This window comes from Gopherus evgoodei, chromosome 10 (genome assembly GCF_007399415.2).
Source record: "Gopherus evgoodei ecotype Sinaloan lineage chromosome 10, rGopEvg1_v1.p, whole genome shotgun sequence".
NCBI classification, from domain to species: domain Eukaryota; kingdom Metazoa; phylum Chordata; order Testudines; family Testudinidae; genus Gopherus; species Gopherus evgoodei.
This window is the reverse complement of record NC_044331.1, coordinates 23,411,765-23,433,513: the sequence shown is the minus strand read 5'-3', so window position 1 is coordinate 23,433,513 and position 21,749 is coordinate 23,411,765. Positions and strand designations below refer to the sequence as shown.

Sequence of the window (21,749 nt, the reverse complement as noted above, 5' to 3'; positions counted from 1 at the left end):
CAGGATCTTTTAGGATATAAAACTACCACGATCATTCAGTATGCAGATACTACTGAATTTGCTAAGAAACACATGTAATACCAAAACAATTGCCCCCAAATAGGGTGAGAGAGGGACAAAATTTAGAATAAAAACCAAACCCATGTGCTGTCTTAATCATAGTTTTTGGAAATGTGCCTGTGCCAGTTATCCAGTCTTTTCAAGAAATGTACTACATACATCTTTGTCCAAACAGAAACACGAGTCACATTAAATCTGTTATCCAATTGTTTGGTCTTTTTTTAGAGCTTTGAACATATTAAAAATCTTCTACCCATAGCTTTGGAATACAGCTGAAGGGACATACCAAAATTCAAATACAAAAGAAGGCTTGTAATTTGATTAAATTTATTATCTGTTTTATTATCTGTTCTGCTGTAGTCCAATTATATTAAACAAATCAAGGAAGAGACCATCTACACATTCTGGGTTGTATCCAACCATAACAAATTACTGGAAAAAATGTACTAAATAAAACAGGAGTTTTAATGAAATTTGAAACAAAGTGTAGCTGAAAGCATCACTAACCTGAACAGAATAGGTAGCAAAGGGACAGAATGGATAATCACTAGCCTCTTATTATGAAAAGCACTGGAACATAAGGCCAACAATCCAAGAATGAATCACAACAACAAAAGCAGCCATATGTGAAAGACTAGTGTTCAGAACATAGGATAGAGAGAAACTTGAGAGCAGAAGCCATTTCTGGACCACAGAGAATCAACAGATTCAACAAAATCACAACATTCACCCTTCAGTTTCCCCTTCTCCATCTATCTACCCATGCAGCCCATCCCTCTCGATCTTTCCTTCACTCGAATTTGACATACAGATGAAATGAGGGGAAGGATAACTCAGTGGTTTGAGCATTTGCCTGCTAAACCCAGGGTTGTGAGTTCAATCCTGGAGGGGGCCATTTAGGGAACTGGGATAAAAATCTGTCTAGGGATTAGTCCTGCTTTAAGCAGGGGGTTGGACTAGATGACCTCCCGCAGTTCCTTCCAACTCTGCTATTCTATGAAAAAAATGTTTTAATTAAAAAACTTCATTTCTCCTTGCAATCTATGGTTGGGAAGGAAATGTGAGAGTAGGTAAATATCTGATGTTTAAATCACCTTGCTTTATTAAAAAAAATCCATTTTTGCATGTGTTTTAGGGATGTCTAGATACATGTGACTGGACAACAAATCTGAACGTAAGTCACTTTGAGATTAGGAACAAAGCTGTGATATTATGTAGCTAATTCAAATAAGTGAAAAAAATCATTTATATGTGGCATAGTTTTACAAGAAGTTATTTTGTTACATCAGGAATACTAGGAAACTGTTAGGAGTCACTCTAGAAAGAATGCTCATAAAGAGAATTATAATCCTAGTCAATGTTTTATTTTGCGCATCACTTATTCCTGTTGGCACAGCAGTGAAATAAAGCGCTGGCTTACAACTTGAAGAGTTAAATTCTAGATGGTATGGGTGGGGAACATTAACTCAGGGGTCAATACAACTCCCATTAGTCAATAAAAAGACTCCCACTGACTTCAAGGATGGGGTTCTAAGTGGCCAATTGTACCCACTGGACAGCAAGAGCAACACTCCCATTAAGGATTAGGAATGAATTTGCTCCTGATACATGCCTATAATATGGGGGAAATACAAAAAAAGCACACCAACATTGTATGGAAATCATCATGCATAGTGCTTATATGTTCCTCACCAAAGCACTTAGAAATACCAGCTATGGGATCCTCATAACATCAGCATCACAGGGATGTTCTCTCTATTATATTAATAGGGAAACAAACATAGGAAGGTTCAGTGCCTTGCCAAACAGCACAGTGGAATGCTACATTAGGATCAGCAATAGACTCCAGTAAGTTTCTGGCTTCCATTTCTGCATCCAGACCACAAAAGCTCACCTCTCTTATACCAAAACCTACACTTTCATAAACGCCATCTTACAGCCTGGGTGACACACAGATTAACTGTAATTTTGGCTGGCACTGGAATAACATTTTAGTTACAATAGGAATGTTTGCGTCTGAATTCATTATAAGAGGTCTGCCTTGACTGCACCCAGCCAAATGACAGAGAACTACATTTGTACCTCGTAGGAGCCTTAGGCAATCATTAACAAAACTATTTCTAGAGGATGGTGGTACCTAATTATCAATGCGTTTTGAGCGCGCTATCATAGCAGGACTTTCACCGTATACTGATTCTTGTATGTAAATTACAGTCATTAGCTCTGATTCTTTGGAAAAAAAAATTGAGGTCACTGAACTTTTTGACTGTTTTGAGCAGCCGTTAAATACCACTCAAGAATAAACAGACACGCATTTCAAATGTAGCGCCATGTGTTTGAAAGAGTGAGCCTTGCAGGTACCAATGGTTTTGCTGATTCCCTGGTTTGGTACTACACACGGGGAATTATTATTCCACAGATTGTTAGACCTAAACCTTATGTAAACAGATGTAGAACAACAAGCCAGAAACTGCAGGACTAAATAAGCACAGAAATAATTCAAGGACTAAAATGCAAAGGGAGTTAGGACTCCTGACATCACCCCACGATAAAGATGAACATTGAACATACTGGGAGTTACATGGTGGTTCTGCCCTTTCTTTATCCCAAACTGATGGATTTAAAACAATCTCTTTGCAGAGGAAGAGCAACTCAGACACAGCTTGGGGGAAAAATAGATTCAGGACAGCAAATGTCGTTAAGGCCTCTCTCTCTCCCTCCCCCCACCGCATTTCTTGCTTCCAGGAATGATCAATTCAGCAGTTCTATCACTTGACTCTTCAGGGAGTCCCAACTATTTCTTCCTGCATTTTGTGGTCCCAGTTGCACAGCAAAGAACCTGCTCTTTCACTTTTTCTCTCTCTCGCACTCTTGACTTTCCCCTCATGGCCATTTCTTGTGTCTGTAAAAAGTCCACCTAATATGTAAACTGGAAAACAAAACAAAAAAACAACCCTCTCTCTTGCTGACTACCGTGAAGTTCAGAAGTGGCAGAGAAAAGAACTCACTGATGACACTGAATGTTCTTAACATGCTGGGAAGAAAATTCTATGAGCCAAGAAACCAGTTAACTAGAAACTGTGTGTAGACGCAATATACTGGTTTTAGGCAATGAACTAAACCCTGGGGAAAAGGGAGAATCCACCATGGTAATTAGGTGCCAGGCAAGGTTCAAGTTGCTTTCCACAGTAGAGAAGGATAAGATTTTTTTTTTTTTTAAACAGGAATATGGAACAGGAAAGAAAAGGAGTATGTATATGAGGACACATCATACTGTTGTGAACAATTAACTACGTTACCATTAAGACATGGGTCAGTATTGTTAAGTGTAAACCAGAACAAATAGTGCTCAACTCAGTGCCAGCTGTGATTAAATCTCTGGTGCACAACAGAATGCTCAACACACTTTGTCCTGGTCGATGTTATTAAGCTGTGGTCAGCATTATCTCATCTAGTTCACCTATCGTTAATCATGTTCAAATTTTTTAACAGAGAAACCCAGAAAACCCTTCAGAAGTTGGAAAAACAAACAAAAAATGATTAGCATTTCTCTTCATTGATCTGTTTTCTCTTAAACGAAACAATAGAATTTATTTGAGTTGGCAAGCACCTTGGCATTTACCAGAGGAGCCTTCATCTGGCTTATTTCTAACTCTACTCTATAGCTTGTTTTTTAAAAGACACACAGTTGCCAGGTCACAGCTGAAGAACTACTAATTTACCTGTCATTTTTATTTTTGCTTTGGTGATGAGCCTTAGTGAAACCCAGGGCAAAAAGCAATCTTTCATCCAGAATGAATCAGTCTCAGACCTATATAAGTACCCTCTGTTCTCCCAAAGCAGGATTTTTGCAGGCTGGCAAAGAAGGACCAAAGACCTGACCAGCCTGTTGTCAGTTATTAGCAATAACCTTAAGTTTGCCTCTTACATCTGATGCATTTCCACCTCTTTTAATTATCTGCTTTAAGAGGATTTGTTCTGCTTACCAAGCCACTGCGTTGGCCTCTCTGCAAGAGCGTAGACCAGCTGGACGCGCCAGGTGATCACAGACCCAGGCCTCTCTCAGAATACTACTTCCCACCAAAATAAACCAGTAATGTCCATAAAGCACTCCTTTCTACACAGAACTCCTGGAGGTCTACAGCTGTGAAATACCATACTCGATTTAGACTTGGCTTCAGATTCTTCACAAAGTATCTTATTTATGGGTGTAAATGCTCACATTCTGAGGTGGTAGTATTTTTGCACTCATGTTACATATGATGTGAGGCAGTGGAGAATCAGCCCACACTGACTATAGTGGGCTTCTGGGCTGAATTTGGTTTGCAATTTCTAACAATTTCAGACCCACTCTTCTCATCCAGTTTCAGATGACTACTTACCATAGTTCATTTCAAAACAGTCTCCTCCTCCCACTCTCCATCCTCAGCAGAGAGGTCACAGAGGAATCCAGCACACCAAGATGACAGTTTGAACTCAGGACCCAATGTGTCTTTGCTGAAAGAACACTTTACACTAGCTAGCCCCAAATGGCCATTTGTCTGCCATGTTCCGCTTGTCGTGCCATCATTTGAGGAGCTCTGCAGATGGGACTGGACAACGCCTTAAAGGAGAAGAGTGGAGAGATTTGGGAGAAGGGCTAAGGCTACAGCATCAACATCATCTTAGTTTTCTCCACATGCACATTATGAAGTGCTGCCTATTTGATATGCAGTTATGAAAGGGCTAGATGCCTAGTTCCTAACAATTTGTAAAACAATGCTCACTTGTGCCATGTTGAGGGTACATCATGCCAGAACTGCAGGTAGGACTAGCTTTCAGGCCGCACACACTAGTCAATCTAGCCAATTTTGCTGTCCCATGCATTTCTTCCCTTTGCCTATGCGCCTCAGTGAGCATAGGCTATGGTGATAGGGCAGGACATGGGGAGCCCCTTCCTTCCCCACCATGTGACCTATTTATGCATGTGGAACAGGAGGGCATAATCTGACCCTGTATAAGCAGGGCTCCGAGCAGTGGCCAAAACAGAAAGGGTACCTTGATAATTTGCTGGTACTCTTGGAACATTATGCTCATAACCATGCTGTTTCGTCGCTGTGTGCTGCCAATGAAAGCAGTAATACTTATTTATAAATTAAAGATCTTCACCCACAATAACTGAATTTTCATTGATCGGATGGATAGAAGCTACTACTCATCTGCCTCCAAACATTATAGTCTCAATACAGCACATTTGTGACCTTCATAAATGTAATATTACAGGATACTGCTACAATAGGAGTTCCAGTAATACATCACCTAGGGTTTGTTTCCACTACAAAGTGATTTTTGTTTTGTATCTGGGCAACACTCAAGTTATCATAGGCTGAAGGTGCAACAGAAACCATTTAAAACTGGGGGCAGGCACACAGGCCACAATATAAATGGTGACAGCTACCTAAGTTACAATGCAGCAGGTAATTCTCATTGTACAAGTAGTGAAACGAGAGTCATTTTTTGCTGGCCATGTTTTATTTGTCGTCTTTCTTTAAACAGGGGAGCCAATAATACATACAGTGTCCCAAACAAACAAAAAACAACAAAAAAAACCAGAAGGTAAAGCAAATTTCCAGAAGACCGAGATGCTACATGCTACATTTAACCTAATTTTATTCATGCTTGTTTTGGGGCTGGGAATTATTCAGTAAAAACATACAGTAAAAGCAAAATGTCTCACCATAAAGAACTTTTAATCTACAATAATAATGTACCTTAATTATTTCCATGCACACAACTAATGTTACAATTTTTTTTAAAAAATGAACACAATTAAGATTTCTAGGAGCATTTTATAATAAAGCAATTCCTAATTTTTGTAGAGAGATCAAGCACCCCCAAATTACAAATTCCTATACACAGTGAGTGCTTTACTTGAAATGAAAACTTAAAAAAAACATATAGATGTATGGGACAGCCTCAGAATAAGCCAATGTTATTATATATTCAGCTATGTAGGCAATAAACCATAGTGCTAAACAAAAACCTTATCTGCCAAGAAATTTCAAAAATTAAGCTGACTTTCTGTAATTACAGAAAACATTTGTTAAAATAAATAAAAGTGCCACATATTAACACTTCACTATAAAGAATGCATACCAGAACATTTATAAATATTGAATGATTTTTCAGGAAAAATCGCTACTATAATAATGCTGGCTAAAGAGAAGTGCATAATGAGAAGCACTATGGGTGGTTAATGTTTTGCCACATACTGCTGTTACCTTGAGGTAGATAACACATGCGTACCAAATTCTGCATTCATTTTCAGTTGGTGCTGGTATCATGTGTCTAAGAAATGTTTACAGCATGAAAAACTAATATATGAATGAAAAAATGTTTCAGGGAAAAAATAGATATTTTCATGCAATTATGTACAGTCTCACTGTGTAAATTTCAAGGCAAATTTTTTTCTGCAAAACATGGACAAATGTTTTACTGACAATGTTTTTACTTGGTTTAGTGCATTTTTTTTCTGTTTCCTCCTACATTTTGCATTATTCCGCTCTATTCTTTTATTTCGTGTGCAAACGACATGCCAGTTTAAAAACAAAAAACTAAAGTCATGTATAGAAATTAATTCTGGATTGTAAAAATGATGGTAAACAGAAACCTAATGAAATCCATACCAAAATTACACCATCTGATTCAAGTAAAAATAATTACTTACACTAGTAATAAAAAAGACAAACATCTCATGAAGAATACAAAAAAATATATGTCTGCTGAGTGTTTCAGTTTAGATGTTTCAGAATGCTGCTGTATGTTTTATGGGGAATTTGGGGAGATGATTTCATAGCAGAAGGTGTTAATGTGGCCTGAATTGATTTAAGTGGTGAACCAACAGGACTGTGAAACTGAGGGATACCTATAGCCTCTAACTGCTTGTTAAAGAGAAACTCCCCACTGTTACTAAGAAAGCTCTCTTCTCTTCCCTTCTCTGCAAGCTTCCCATCTTCTACTGGCTCAGTTTCTAGCATTTCTGTATCTTCTTTCTTACTAAAGAACTTGTCCAAATAACTGGTGTAAGTGTTTTCTTTTTCAATTTGTTCATCTTTCCTGACTTCGCAACAAAACTGATCTATGAGGAAGCACTCCTCTCCACCACTTACAAACTGGCTATCCCAAGAAGTGTGGTACAGAGCTTCCAACTGTGCCAAATTGGCCATTCCTTTTTCCTGTTTCTCTCTGCTTACTGACTTTGATATTAAGGCTTTCAATTCCAGTTGGGACACTGAGCTATTCAAGTCATTTAATTTATCAACATCAGTAGACTCATGTTGTAAACTAAGTTGAATGGTTCCTGCTATAAATGAATCAAAGTCAAATCCTTGATTCTTCTCCCTTTCTTTTTCAACAAGCTGCTGTGATGCTTCCTCAAGAGCTATCTGAGCTTTCACCAATCCATTCCTTTCACATTTTGACTTGCCTTTCTTATCAGACTTCTCTTTGCTCTGCTCCTTCCAGTTAGAAAGATCTATAATAAGCTTGGGCTCATAGTAATGGTTAACTTCACTATCTCGCCAAACTAAGTTATCTAGGTATGAAGATGACCTCATTTTGTAATTACAAGTGTGGCTACATTCCAGATCACAGTACTTGTTTTCATGGTGATCGGGATATTGCCAGCAAGGCTCAGTAGAGAAGTGCGTGTCAAAAGCAGGATCCTCCAGATACTTTTCACGATCTCCATCCAAATATTTGCGAGGATCTACTTGCACTTCTTCCTCATCAGTGACATCAGAAAGAGCCCTTGGATCACGCTGAACTTCATCAGCTTCAAAGTTATTATGAATAGGCCAGTCATGATCTGAAAACTGACTGTCATGGTATCTGTAATAGTTAATTTCCTAGAGTTAGTGAACGAAAAAACAAACCTTCCTGATTACAAATTATCCGAGACCAAAAAAAAAACACAACACTGCTAGACCATTTACAATTCAACATATGCAAGTTATTTTCTTAACTGAACTGGGCTGTATCATTTTAAATCCCAGAATATAAATCACTAAAATATGATATTTAACCCAAATTAAAAATTCCCCCGCCCCCCAAATATTCTTCTATCAGAAATGCTATTTTAAGTAAAGATATTTTTAAATATTACTATTGCAATTCTATGCTTTTACTAGTATATTTACCGAATGTAGACTATGGAAAATTTGCATTCCTGACCAATTTGTCTTACTGAAGAAAGTTTAAAAAATTAATTTTAAAAGCCTAGCAGACTGAAAAATAGTCATACAACACCATATCCAAGTCAGTCTTTGTTGTGCTTTATATTGCAGTAGACTAATTACAGGGATAAGCTGTGGGAAAATTCTTATCCTCAAGTTAATTTAGAAAAATCAATTAAAATGCAATTGGGGTTTCTGGGGAGCTGGAGGGGGAAGGAGGAGGAAAAACTTCACCATGGGAATACTTATTCCTGCTTTCTGCAGAGTTCTACTGCTCTTAAAGTGATGTACTCATAGCATCTCAGATATAGCCTCTTACTTTAGAGTTAAGGAAGATGTCATGATTCAGCAGCACAAGACAATTCATTAATATCTAAACAACAGCATTTGGAATAAATTTACCTTTCCCAATTGTAAATATGGCTGTGACTTTCATCCATGAGCAGAATATCATCAACCTCATCTTCAATGTGAAAAGGATGACTTGAAATGGGCTCATCCGTTGGAAAGGAGTAAATGCTCATATAAGGATGGGACAAAGCTTCTTCTGCTGTCAATCGATCCATGGGACTAAATGTCAAAATTTGCTCCAGGAAGTCCAGTGCTGTAGAGAATACAACCATATCAGTGATCAAAAGATGAAAATCTTTATTCCTGAAACAATTACACTTGGGGATTATAAACACACTGCTTTATTTTACACATGTATGTCTATGTCAAAGACTGTTGAAAACACTGAGACCTAAAGGCTACAGAATGATTTTAAGACAAAGCAACCAGGTGATAAAATCAATGTGGACAAAAACCTATACTGTAACCTAAGTTCCCTCTAAACTGCGTGGCCATGCAGCAAGCTATCAAGGGTTGCATAGGCAGGGAGAGACACCTCTCCCCCGGCTCCAGCCCAGGCCCAGAGCTGCCATGGCTAGGGAGAGGCACCTCTTGCCCAGCCCTGGCCCCAGCCCTGGAGCTGCCACAGCCAGGGAGAGGCACCTCTCCTCAGCCCTAGGCTGCTGTGTCAAGAGAAGGCTGGGGGAGAGTTGGGAGGGGAGAAGTCCTCTCTCCCCACTGCAGCCCGCACCCCAATCCCCTCATCCCCAGGTCAACCATAGAGCTCACACCCCCCAGCACCCCAACCTTCTGCCCCAGCCCAGAGCCCCCTCCCGCAGCCCAACCCCCTCATCCCCAGCCCGAGTCCTCATCTCCCCTGCACCCCAACCCTCTGTTCCAGCCCTGAGACCCCTCCCACAAGCCGAACCCCTTGGCCCCACTCCCACCACACATCACCTCCATACTGGTGCGCATACAATTCATTCCGCACATGGATGTAAAAAATTAGAGGGAACATTGACTTTAACTATAAATCTGGAAAGGCAGAATACAGCAATAAGTGGTGATTTTTAAAAGAGAATTTCTTATTAGTTTTAAGTTAGTCGAGTTAGCATGGTCTAAATCAAGTTAGCAAGCGCCACTGACTTCTACCCAGGAATGGTCAAAAAAAAAAAGATTCAAAATGGTTTGTTCAAGCAGGAATACTTGAACCAAAACTTTTCTATTTTGACAAAATTGTCCCTAAAATGTTTTCAGAACAATTACTGTATACTCCTGAAGCAATTACATCATTCACAGGCTCACATTCACATCCTTAGAGGATTAGCGTCTCAACAACCCTCTCCCCACCTCTGCATTATTTGAATTGACACAAAGATACCCATTATCCTCTCTTTCTACAGCTCCCTGCAAAGCCATGTAACACTCCTCTAGGACTGATGAAGTAGCTATATAAAGTGATACAAGACGCTCCATTTCTCACAAGGGCTGGAAACAACTGCCTCCACAAAACTCCTATTCTGGAGAATGACCAGGAGTCAAACATGGGATTGACCCTGCCACTCATGAAAACGTGCTTAATACATAACCAAGTTGGTGTCAAAAATGTTCACTGTAAAGTTGTCTGCTATGATTTTTAAGGTTTTTAATTAGATTTTTTTCAGAACCACTTACCTTCAGGACTGATGCCTGGAAGCAGCTGTGTTAAAGGTTTGTGCGGCTCTGTCATATCATTTTTAATGTAAACTGGGATTACACTGAGAAGCTCCTGACGGTCCTCCTCATGCACAACAGGAATTGACTCTAAAATCAGCTGCATCTGTTCAAGTTCATGTGCACCTAAAAGTTAAGCAGACAAGACACAAGAAGTTGGTTACGTTCCAAACAACTTTCTTTAATTCCTGATTTCAGAGTAGCAGCCGTGTTAGTCTGTATCCGCAAAAAGAACAGGAGTACTTATCATTACCAACATTTTTCTCCTGCTGACAATAGCTCATCTTAATTAATGAGCCTTTTAGAGCTGGCAGGGGAACTCCCACCTTTCCATGTTCTCTGTATGCGTGTGTATATATCCTCACTATATGTGCCATTCTATGCATCCGATGAAGTGGGCTGTAGCCCATGAAAGTCATGCTCAAATAAATTTGTTAGTCTCTAAGGTGCCACAAGTACTCCTGTTCTTTTTAATTTTTGACAAATGAGCTCAAAAGTAATTTAGTACACTTGGAAGGAATTAGTGTAGTATGGCTAGCTAGATATTAGCCTATTATGCCTTACAGTGTCTTAAATTTCTGTACATCAAACTCCAAGAATAGGTCCCACCACTTTTCTTGCTAATATCCTGCCCCCTCAGCTGTTCCATTTTGCTTACTCAATAGTACATTCACTATCTGGAGCACTTTAGATTCTGTGCTCCTCTACCATCATAACAGTGACGATTCATCTCAGCTTTTAATTGCTTTAACGTAATTCACGGACCCACCAATTGATCCACTTGGAGTACAATTCGGATCTGAAATCTTGCAGTAATGTCAGGAATACTATTACAATACATCAGTATCAGTTGATTAAAAAGAAAAGTGTTCCACATACAATTTGTACAAATATTGCTTTTTATTTTTGAAGTGCAGTACTAAAATAGTTAAAATACTTAATGAAGTGTATTTATGCATATTAAAAAGGCAGCCATGCAACACTGCCTTTAAGACTATTCAAAAACTGAGACTATAAATATGGGACCACAGGCAAACACAAAAAGCTTACTAAATTAGAAGGGAGCTTTTCCACTGATCAGCTGGCCAGGACTGCGAGAACGATAAGCCCCTAGCAAGAGCCATTCAGTAGTAGGGTGGCCCCCCTGCGGCCAGGCCCAGGGACGACTGCTCGCGGTCCTGGTCAGAATCTCTGCTCTGCCCTGCCAGGACTGCAGCCTCCCTCCTGCACCTTGCACCTTCACAGTTTGGGTCGGGTAGTAGCAACACCCTGGCTGTGCAGGGAACCTTTTGCAGCCCTGCTACCATGGAAGTGAGCAAGTGGGTCTTGGCGGGACAGATCAGACACTCCTAGCCAGGACTGCAGGACCCATGCAGCAGGGGAGGCTGCCCCACTGCTGAATGGCTTCTACACAGGACAGCCCCTATACACTCCCAGCTGATGAGGGAGTGGGCAGATCTGCAGAGGATACTTTGCACTGATGCAGTGCTGCTGACACGTGATTCCTTTAGGCACAAGGTGCAAGAAGGAGAGAGAGCACTGACTGCTAGCCAGGACTGCAAAGAGGAGGAGAACCCCAACAGGAACCATTCATCAGCAGGGTGGCCTCCCCTGCTGCAAGGGACTCATCCTAATAGTCCTGGCCGGAGGGCCTCTGCTCTCCCATGAAAGGAGCACAGCTTTCCCTGCACCTTGCCCCTTCAGGAATTAGGTGTCACTGGCTCTGCAGCAGTGCAGGGTTCCCCTGCAGCTTTGCTGTGATGGCCCCACTCCCTCACTTGTCAAGCAGGAGTGTGGCACTGGGAGCTGTTCCCAGCCAGGAACTGTTCAGCAGTGGGGTGGTTTGCCCTGTGGTCGCAGGCTTGTCGTCGTCCTTGCAATCTTAGCTAGGGATCTTGCTGCACTGAGCTGGGATGACTAAAGCAGTCACCCTGCATGTTGTGCCACGGTGTCAAGGGTCCGTCCCTTGGCCTGCAGGGATCTAGTCCCACTATCAGTGCTGGGAGGGAGCCCATTGCAGCCCCACTGTCAGAACTGGTCGCAGCTGCTGCAGTCCTGCTGCAGCCTCACGGAGCTGTGGTTACCACAGCAACATCTTCACAAAATGACTCCTGGGCATGGTAAGTTCCCATGGTAACAAGGCAGCTTCCTGAAACAGTTACCTAAATCACAATTTGAGCCCCACCCATATTTTCATTTTCTGGCATTACATTTCACTATGGAGATTGGGGGGAAGGGGGAGATAGGAGTGACAGATTTATTTAAATCAAATCACAAGCACTTCTTGTGGAGTTATATGAGCTTATTTAAATGTATACATGTTTAACTGTCCTTAGCATATTTGTATATATACAAAAAACTTAGCTTTTGGGAATTAGTTTCTGAATTCTTTGGTTAGATTGTACCTCACTTGCCTGGACTGATGAGCAGCAGATGCTTTTGTTTCTCTCTCAATCTATTTAAGAATTTGCTTAAGAAAATGAAATCTCTTCTCTTTTCCCCATTCAAGATTAACTACTTATTGTTTAAATATTTGCTTGGAAATGTGAATGTATAACTGCTGTTAAAAATCTATTACTTCTGTATTTTACACTACTCTTAAAAAGCCTTCTAAAAATTCCTTTATAGTTATGATCAACTTTCTTCCCAAGTATTCTGGGGTGTCTACTATTTCCTCTTTCATTGAAGTTGCTTTCTAGTAAGCAGGATTTTGAGGGATAACTTGGAAGCACAGACAGGCAATGAACATTAAAAACCTCAGAAGAACAGTGTTCCAATCAGAAAAATCAATTAATATGTCTTGATATTAACTGTTAGATACCCGGCTGGATTTTCCCCTCCTCCCACCTATCTAAAGACTCTAAAAGTTTACTTCTTTTTTTCAGGAAGCTAAGATGATACTAAATTAGCTTCCTGAGCTAGGACTTAGCATGAGTCTTTTCTAGTTGCTTCTTTATCTGATATCACATGTAAACAGACATGCTGAACTTGGGATTTTCCCTATAAGGGCTGAATCAAAACTTAAAAGTCTGGATGATGGATATATGTTTCCAGATATACAGGCTTACAACTTCATCTTATGATTTACTCTTAACTTTTTTAAAGTGACGCCACACATGAAAAAAGGATGTACAAGTATCCTACTTGGTAGCAAAACAAGAGAGACTCTAATATGCATTTGTATAGCCTGTGACCACAGGATGCATTAGATACAAGAATCCCACACCTGCTGACAAAACTGCATAGGAGCTAGAAAGAAAAGTCTTTACCAAGAAATTAGGGTCAGATTTTCAAGCAAGCTCAGCTACTTCCCCTTCAGACACCTAAATGAAATGGCCAAATTGTTAAAAGTGCTCAGCTGCCAACAATTTTCCATTGAGAACAATTAGCTCTCAAAAATTTGGCCCTAATTGCGGACACTAAGCACTTTTGGAAGTATGGCTTGTAGTGGTTTTAATTTGGACATTACTGTATCAGAGAGAGAAAAAACCTGCATAAGCCTTTTTCAGTTACCCTCATAGTTCAAGCAATTTCACAAGATGTACTTTACAATTTTGTACAACATACACTCATCTTTCCAGCTACAGTGACATTTTCCATTAGAAGTCATTGGCTTTTCAAGGAAACTACCTCTTAGCAGACCGCAAACAGACAACAGCGTTAAGCTCTCATTAATGCACCAAACTCTGTGCATCCCCAACATAAGTGCATCCTATATTTTTTGTTATACCTGGTAAATATGAAAGAGGTTTGCAAGTACTTCTGTCAAACTCCTATTAAATATGAGTTTCAAAGCATCCCCATGAAGCAAGTCTCCTTATACAACTATCCACACATATCCTTGTCAACAGCCCAGCCTAACTCCCTTTCCCTGTAAGATACATTGTTGAAGCTACCATGAGTTCGGCACTCAAAATTAAGCTGTACTGCAGCATTTTGAGAGATACACAGCAGCCAAGCTTTAATCTAAATACTTTTTTTAGCCCATTCTTTTCATGTAATAAAACAAAATGTCTGGATTAATACTCAATCTTGATATTTAAATCAAATCAGTCCAAGATAAAGAACAAGTCTCAGTCTATGGGCATAGCAGACAGTGTAATGGTGAATCTGTTTATAATGGGACGGCGTGATTGCCTAGAGGGCAAAACAGAGGTGAACATCTGAAAAAACCCCTCCATGGAGGGTAGAGTAGATTGAGCTTGCCAGTCCATAGACAGGGGAGGAGGAAAGCATGATACAAAAGACAAAATGCAAGACAGTGTCATCTAGCCAAGAGGAGCGGGGAAGGGGTAGGGTGTTCTGAAGCAAAGTAGAGTCGTTTGGCCCATATGCAATGGGGTTTGGTTCATTGGTCAGTAAGCAGAATGTGGATGGAGATAAGAAGTGGTTTGCAGCCCATAAGGAAGATGTAAATAAGGTAGGGTGGATAGATAAAGTAAAGTGGATGCAGTCTATAATCCATAGGTGGTAAGTGTTCGGAGGCCAGGTTAAAAAATGCAAATATACACAGTTTGTCCTTTGATTTTTCAAGCAAAATTGAACAGATAATGGAATGAAGATGTAAAATTAAGCTACCGTTATGGAAGACATCAAGACAAAAGAATGGAAGCATATGAGTACATGGTTTTATGCTTTTATTTATGTAATAGTTTGACATAAAAAAGGGCCAGAGCATAATCCTAGGATCAATGTATATTAAAAATGTAATCTAAATGCTAGTGATGCAATATTTACTAAAATATTTTTAGATTAAATTTTTACTATACAGAGATTCTATGTTTGTGCTATACTAGAATTGCATCAATGCACCCATAGCACCAAATTTCAGGACTTTGTGTTACTGACTTGTAGCATTTTTTCCATCAGAGCTGTCTATTTCTTTCACTCATTCTCAATAAGCTAGAGGCACATTATATTTCCATTTTTTGAGTATTAAATATTTTGCTGCCAAGAGACACTTCAGTACCCACTTCTCAGTGTTCACTGGAAGATTTAATACATCTACTAATTCCAGGACAACCTTCTGGAGAGAAGCAGATCTTTATGTAACTTCAAGTTCCTAGCGATTTCCAAAGATATGACATTCAATTAATGGCATTTTAAAGCACAAAATGCTCTCAACTTAACTTTTATATTGATGCCTGAAGTTGGGAATTTCCTTACAGCTTTTTTTTTGGTTGAACTCAAACAGCTGAATGGATTTTGCTTGTACTTTTGTCAAACCTGTATTTCATTAATTGTACACGTATTAGTTATACTGACAGAAGTTCTCTCCCTGAGAACTACACTAATTCAGGAGTTAAGTAGTTTACATCCCATGTGATCGGAAACATTAACGGAGGTTACAAGTTTTGCTAGCGCAACCACAAACGCATAAGGGCTGTGAGCCCCATTATAGTCAAAGGGACATATCCTACCCTAAACAATGTCCTTTCTGCACCAATGGAGCACTAGAAGTGGGTTATAAATAAGGCTACATTTTAGTCACGGGTATTTTTAGTAAAAGTCATGGACAGGTCAAGGGCAGTAAAATTTACGGCCCGTGACCAGTCCATGACTTTTACTACATACCTCTGATTAAAGCTTGGGGTGGGGGCAGCTTGGAGGGAAAGACTAGGGGACGCCAAAGGTGCTAGGGGGGGAAAGCGCATGGTTGAGGGAGGTGCCATGTGTACTGGGAAGGCAGACAGGGGCACTGCGGGTGCTTCGGGGAGGGGTGGCAGGCTCCCTCCACTGCTCCTGAGTGCCACATGCTCTCTCTGCTCCACCCCAGTTCTGCAGCTCCCATTGGCTGGGAACCGTGGCCAATGGGAGCTGTGGGGGTGGTGTCTGCCAGCAGAGGTAGCCCATGGAACTAGGAATTGCTGAGGGAGGGAGTTCCTCTTGCCCTTTCTGGGGAGCGCCCCCTAGGTAAGCACCTCCCTGTGCCCCAGGCCTGAGCTTCCCCCTCAAACTCCTGCTGCTGCAGCGTGGGGTGGGGCAGGGCAAGACTGCCCCAGCAGCCGGCGTGCCTGGGTGAATGACAATCAGTACACTACCAACCTGCAAAGAGGGTTTTGCCAGTCAGCATTTCAGCAAAGATGCAACCTGCAGCCCACATGTCAATGGCTTTAGTGTAGTTGTTAGGAGAAAGTAAAAGACGGGGTGATCTGTACCATTTAGTAACCAATCCCTCAGAAAGATGGCCCTAAGGAAGGAAGAAAAAAAAAACCACAAATAAGATTTCCTTAAGACAAATATATATATTTTAATCCAAGCCTCTAGAGATAAGGACAATATTAGACTATTTAATCAGATCTATCATCCTGCTACATTTAGTGCACCATGCATACCAATACTGTATATTTTATAAGCACACTAAACAAGTTTAAATACTGTTTGCAATGAGCTCCAAGTTTGATCCTGAAAGGGCTATTTTATACAACCACCTTTAAAACAGAGTTAAGTACAGTGGTGATTGTATTTAATCTATCACTTGCAACTTGATTAGTCAAATGAAGTATAGCTCCTAAAAGTTCCTTATTGCCAAACATCAAGTTAATGGAGATAATAAACAAACCCCTTCTGAGACATGAAACAAGAAACAGGAAGATCCCACTACTACTAATAAATCCCAGTGAGTAGTTTCATTTGTACACTGGGGATGCACAGATATTTTAAAGTAATCTAAAGTTCCTGTAATTCTACATCTATGCATTGCTCTTAAAACCTAAGTTGTGTATTTGTTCATCTAAATACTGCTTTTATAAATACTCAGAGTTAAACTCCCTTCCTGGTTATGTGCATGCAATCTCCCCTTGGAAGTAAACAAATTGTTTGGAGGTCTGAACCTGCCCCCAAATTATTAAATTTATGATTAAAAAAAAAGCGCAGCGCTCTCACCCACTGCATTTGCCAAAATTTTAAACACTGCAACTCTAGATTATCTCCCATGGCAAGGTTACAAATAAGTTAATTAAAGTAGCATGCGCAGAACTTTCAAAAGGCCAGATGAGACACAAAGCCATCAGAGGTGAAAAATCTCAATGTTTTGGGGCTGAAGGCAAGACATTCATGGTACGCTAGCAGTCACTAATGCCTACCCATGGAGATAATGACATTTTAACTTCAGCTATATGTCGATAGTAGCATTTTCATCACTCAGAGGTGTGAAAGAACACCCCATTCTCCCCCAACGACAAATGTTTTAACAATACCGCCAGTGTAGACAGCACTTCATCAATGGAAGCTGCACGCCTGGCGACAAAGCTATATTATGCTGTATTATATTATTGCGATATTATGTCGCTGGGAGAGAGCTATACAGTGCACCTTACAATGGCACAACTGCAGCGACACAGCCGGGCCATTGAAAATCACGAAGTGCAGACACAGCCTTACTCTGCCAGCATTCTTAGCTGAGCAGCAAATGGTGCAACTCTGTAAAATACTGGGAGGGAAAGTTAGTTACCAATCCAGGACAGGCTTCAGAAACTTTCCACTTACACCCTGCCATCAAGCACTTATAATAGAATGATGAATACTATTAAAGTACCTAGACAAAGAGAGACCATTCTAAGATGGATAGGCTATTGGGATATCACTTTTTAAAAAGTGAATCCATCTCTCCACAAACCTTATGGGAATAATGAGGATCCATGATCCGTGCAAGACCAAAGTCGCCAATCTTCAGCACCAAGTCTTCAGTATTAATGAAAAGATTAGCTGGTTTGAGATCTCTATGTAGAACATTTGCAGAGTGAATATACTTGAGCCCACGTAGCAGCTGGTACATGAAAAGCCTGGCATGTTCTTCCAGTAAAGGGCCCTGCTCTAACAGGTTTGCCAGATCCGTCTCCATGTACTCTTGAACAATGTAAACACAGTTCAGTTCCGTAAGGGAGCCCACATCATCCGTTAACTGGCTTCCATTGGGACCAAGAATTTCAAATACTTTCACAATGTTATCATGGTCAAGTCTTCTAATAATTTTAATCTCACGTAGAGCATGTTTAACACTCTGAGGATCTGTGAGGACAATTTTCTTGACAGCCACTCTTTTATCACAGTCATTATCGACAGCAGAAAAAACTAAGCCATTTCCACCACAGCCCAGTGGTTTCAAGTCCATATATCGAGAGCCCAGATCAAAACCATGAATGTTCATGAGACTTTCAAACTTCTCTGCCATTTTGAAATTCTTCACGTTTCTTTTTCCTCTTAAGCTACCACGCTTCTGTAAATATGTAGACACTCTTCCACTGGTATCTGAAGGAAAGATCTTACAGAAAGGGAGAAGAAAAACTCGGCTTTGACTCCAATATGTTTTTCTGACACTCTCATTGCATTAGCAGCCAACCAGGCCTGTTGTGTCCCCTTAAATTTAGAGCTGACAAATGCTATAACTCAGACTGAGCATAAGATAGAAAGATTGCAGCATTCATAGTTCAAGAAAGGTGCAGAATCTCTGCAGACGTTAAAGAAAATACTCACAAGAAACAAACGAAATGAAATGACATACTATGCACTCAGCTCTACCATGCAACTGGGTAACATTTAACAAAAATGTGAATAAATATGCACATAATAGACTTCTATTAACATCCTCCTCCTCACAGTGCAGATACATTCAGTGTTGGACTGGTCCTGAGCAGCGTCATTCTATGGTGCTGGTAAGCACTATGTTTTTTTCTTCCTCCTTTGTTTACAGTCTAGTTAAACAGGAAACTGGCAGATCTTGATTTACAAAAGATGCCTTCTGTTAATGATCAGGTGGCTCCAGCTCACCACAATCACAATCAAAGCTACCATCCATTTTATTCCGTGACAACCTGGAGGGGAAATTAAAAAAAAGAGAGAGAAAGAAAGAAAGAAAATAGGTCAGTGTTTCTATACAAAAAAGACTTTTAGATTGCTTCAGACAAGTTATACGTCATTATTTGAGCACATCACCTGTAACCACAAAAAGAAACACCACCATAATTGTAGAACTAGAAATGCATACTTTTTATGCTCTTTGAAGATGAAGTGACATTAGCCTCCCCCCACACCCAGAACCCCTCCACTGAGTCCCAAGCACCCAAACCTCCATTCCACTGAGGCCCTGCCCCCCCAGCATCCAGACTCCCTGCGAAGCCCCTACACCCTGCATCCGGACTCCCACCCTGCACCAAGACCATTCTCCAAGCCCCAACCAACTGTACCCAGATCTACACCCTGACAAGACCCAACCAATTGCACCCCAGACCCTCACCCCACCAAGCTCCATTTCCCCCACACCCAGACCCCTACCCCACTAAGCCCTACTTCCCCTCACCCCATCGCAGAGCCCCCCACACCCAGACCTGCCGAGCCCCATTCCCACACCTAGCCCCTTCCTGCTGACCTCCAATCACCTTCACCCAGACCCTCCTGCACCCAGAACCCTGCCACAAGCCCGTGCACAGATCCCCCTGCACCAGACTCCCCCACACAGAACCCTCTCACTCCATAACTGGATCTCCCCACACTAAGATCTTCCACACTTGGATCCCACTAGGCTGAGCCTGCTTGCCTCACACCTGGATCGGGGGCCAGAGCTGGGCTTGCATGTGATACACTGTCCCTCCTCCTTACTATCTTGGTGCACCTAGGGTGGAGAGGCAGGGCCCTCAGGGTGTTTCTGAGACATGCTCGGCTCTTCTGCTTTGTCAGGTCAGGTGCAGCCTCACTGCTGAATCTGTGTGTTGGGGATGGGGCAGGCTGCAGGGTGATCTCCCACCTCACTGCAGCCAGTGGCCTGTGCGCCCCACTGATATATGGAGCATCCATATTTACTGACAAATAAAATATGCAGAATTTTAAATTCTGCACAGAATTTTTATTTTTTGGTGCAGAATTCCCTCGGAAGTATCCCTTACTCGTTTGTATCATTTGCCTTTTTGGAATGTGTGATCATTGGATGACACGTTCATGTTTCTTGGGCTCTTACAATGTATTGGATCTTTTACAGCACTTGAAATTTCTATCTGACATGTTTCAGAGTAGCAGTCGGGTTAGTCTGTATCCGCAAAAAGAATAGGAGTAGTTGTGGCACCTTAGAGACTAACAAATTTATTTCAGCATGAGCTTTCGTGAGCTACAGCTCACTTCTTCGGATGCATAGAATGGAACACACAGACAGGTGATATTTATACATATAGAGAACATGAAAAATCTGACATCAGGAATCATAACATTCAAAAACCAGTGGGAGAACACTTCAAACTCTCTAACCACTCAGTGACAGACTTGAAGGTGGCAATTTTGCAACAAAAAAACTTCAAAAACAGACTCCAAAGAGAGAGAGTTGAACTCAAATTAATATGCAAATTAGATACAATTAAGTTAGGCTTCAACAGAGACTGGGAATGGTTGGATCATTACACTAACTGAATCTATTTCCCTATGATAAGTTCTCCTCACACCTTCTATGGGTCATCTCAATTATCACTTCTAAAGTTTTTTTTCCTCCTGCTGATAGCTCATCTCAATTGATTAGACTCTTCCTGATGGTATGCATGTTGTACCAATTATACTAGACCAGTAAAAACCAGCAGGATCTTATTAAAGGGGACAAGGCAAAGATGCCACATTTATTATGATAATAATTTATGACTAATAACTAATATCTTAATTCTTATACACACACACATTATACCTAATACCTATACAAACACACATACACACACATTCACATTATACCTAATACCTATACACACACATCCACATTCATCAGGTGTTCTGCAGCTGCTGTATAGTTACCAGTCCCGAAGATAGCTTAAGTTCATGGCTTGATTTTGCAGCTTGGGTTCGTAGCTTGTGGCAGCTAACTGGCCAGGAAAGCTGGGCACAAGGCTGAGCTAGATCTCTGTTGGGCAGGCACCGATGTTCTTCCATGTTGGCAGCAGAATGTTACCCAGAGTCTCTCATCTCACCCTTCTTTTTTATAGGCTTTTAGTTTGGATTCAAAGTCTATAGGTCTTGCTGTGTCACACTGCCTCTGGGTTTAGATTGATCACCCATCAATTGCAGGCGTGACTTTCAGCCTTGGACCTGGCTTTGATCTTCCTTCTGTTGTTCTGTTGTCCTTTTCTTTTTAGGGTGGATGCTTCTTACTTTGTTTAGGGCTGTTGTCTAGGTCTTCAGCCGTTGGTATTTGAACTTTATCTCATCAGGACAGGCTGGGGCTGGAGGTTGATTCCATCATTCATACATACCTCATTCACACATCTAAACTAAACTAATAAGATTACAGCAGGGTTTGCAAAAATGAAGGTTGGAGGAAGCTTTTACAAAATGGAGTGAGTGTTTTAAAATGGGGTTTGAATTACAATATGGAACAGAAGTTACAGTATAGGCAAGTGTAGTGAATGGTGAACAGAAGTTACATTAATAAAGTGAACAATTGAAAACAATTTCATTTATCAGTTC

At 40.8% G+C, this 21,749-nt stretch overlaps 1 protein-coding gene across 3 annotated transcripts in view; it reads right to left on the bottom strand.

Annotated features, from left to right (window-relative positions):
• Window positions 1-5,549: 5,549 nt before the first annotated feature.
• Window positions 5,550-21,749, bottom strand: part of MAPK6 (mitogen-activated protein kinase 6) — a 51,699-nt gene continuing 35,499 nt past the window's right edge. For all 3 annotated transcript variants that reach the window (XM_030577685.1, XM_030577684.1, XM_030577683.1), the window contains exons 2-6: window positions 17,935-19,129; window positions 16,362-16,506; window positions 10,278-10,442; window positions 8,676-8,877; window positions 5,550-7,929 (exon numbers count right to left, since the gene is read on the bottom strand). In XM_030577685.1, coding sequence (XP_030433545.1) covers window positions 6,831-7,929; window positions 8,676-8,877; window positions 10,278-10,442; window positions 16,362-16,506; window positions 17,935-18,489 — 2,166 coding nt within the window. In that variant the 5' untranslated portion in view covers window positions 18,490-19,129 and the 3' untranslated portion in view covers window positions 5,550-6,830. The remainder of the gene's footprint in view (window positions 7,930-8,675; window positions 8,878-10,277; window positions 10,443-16,361; window positions 16,507-17,934; window positions 19,130-21,749) is intronic.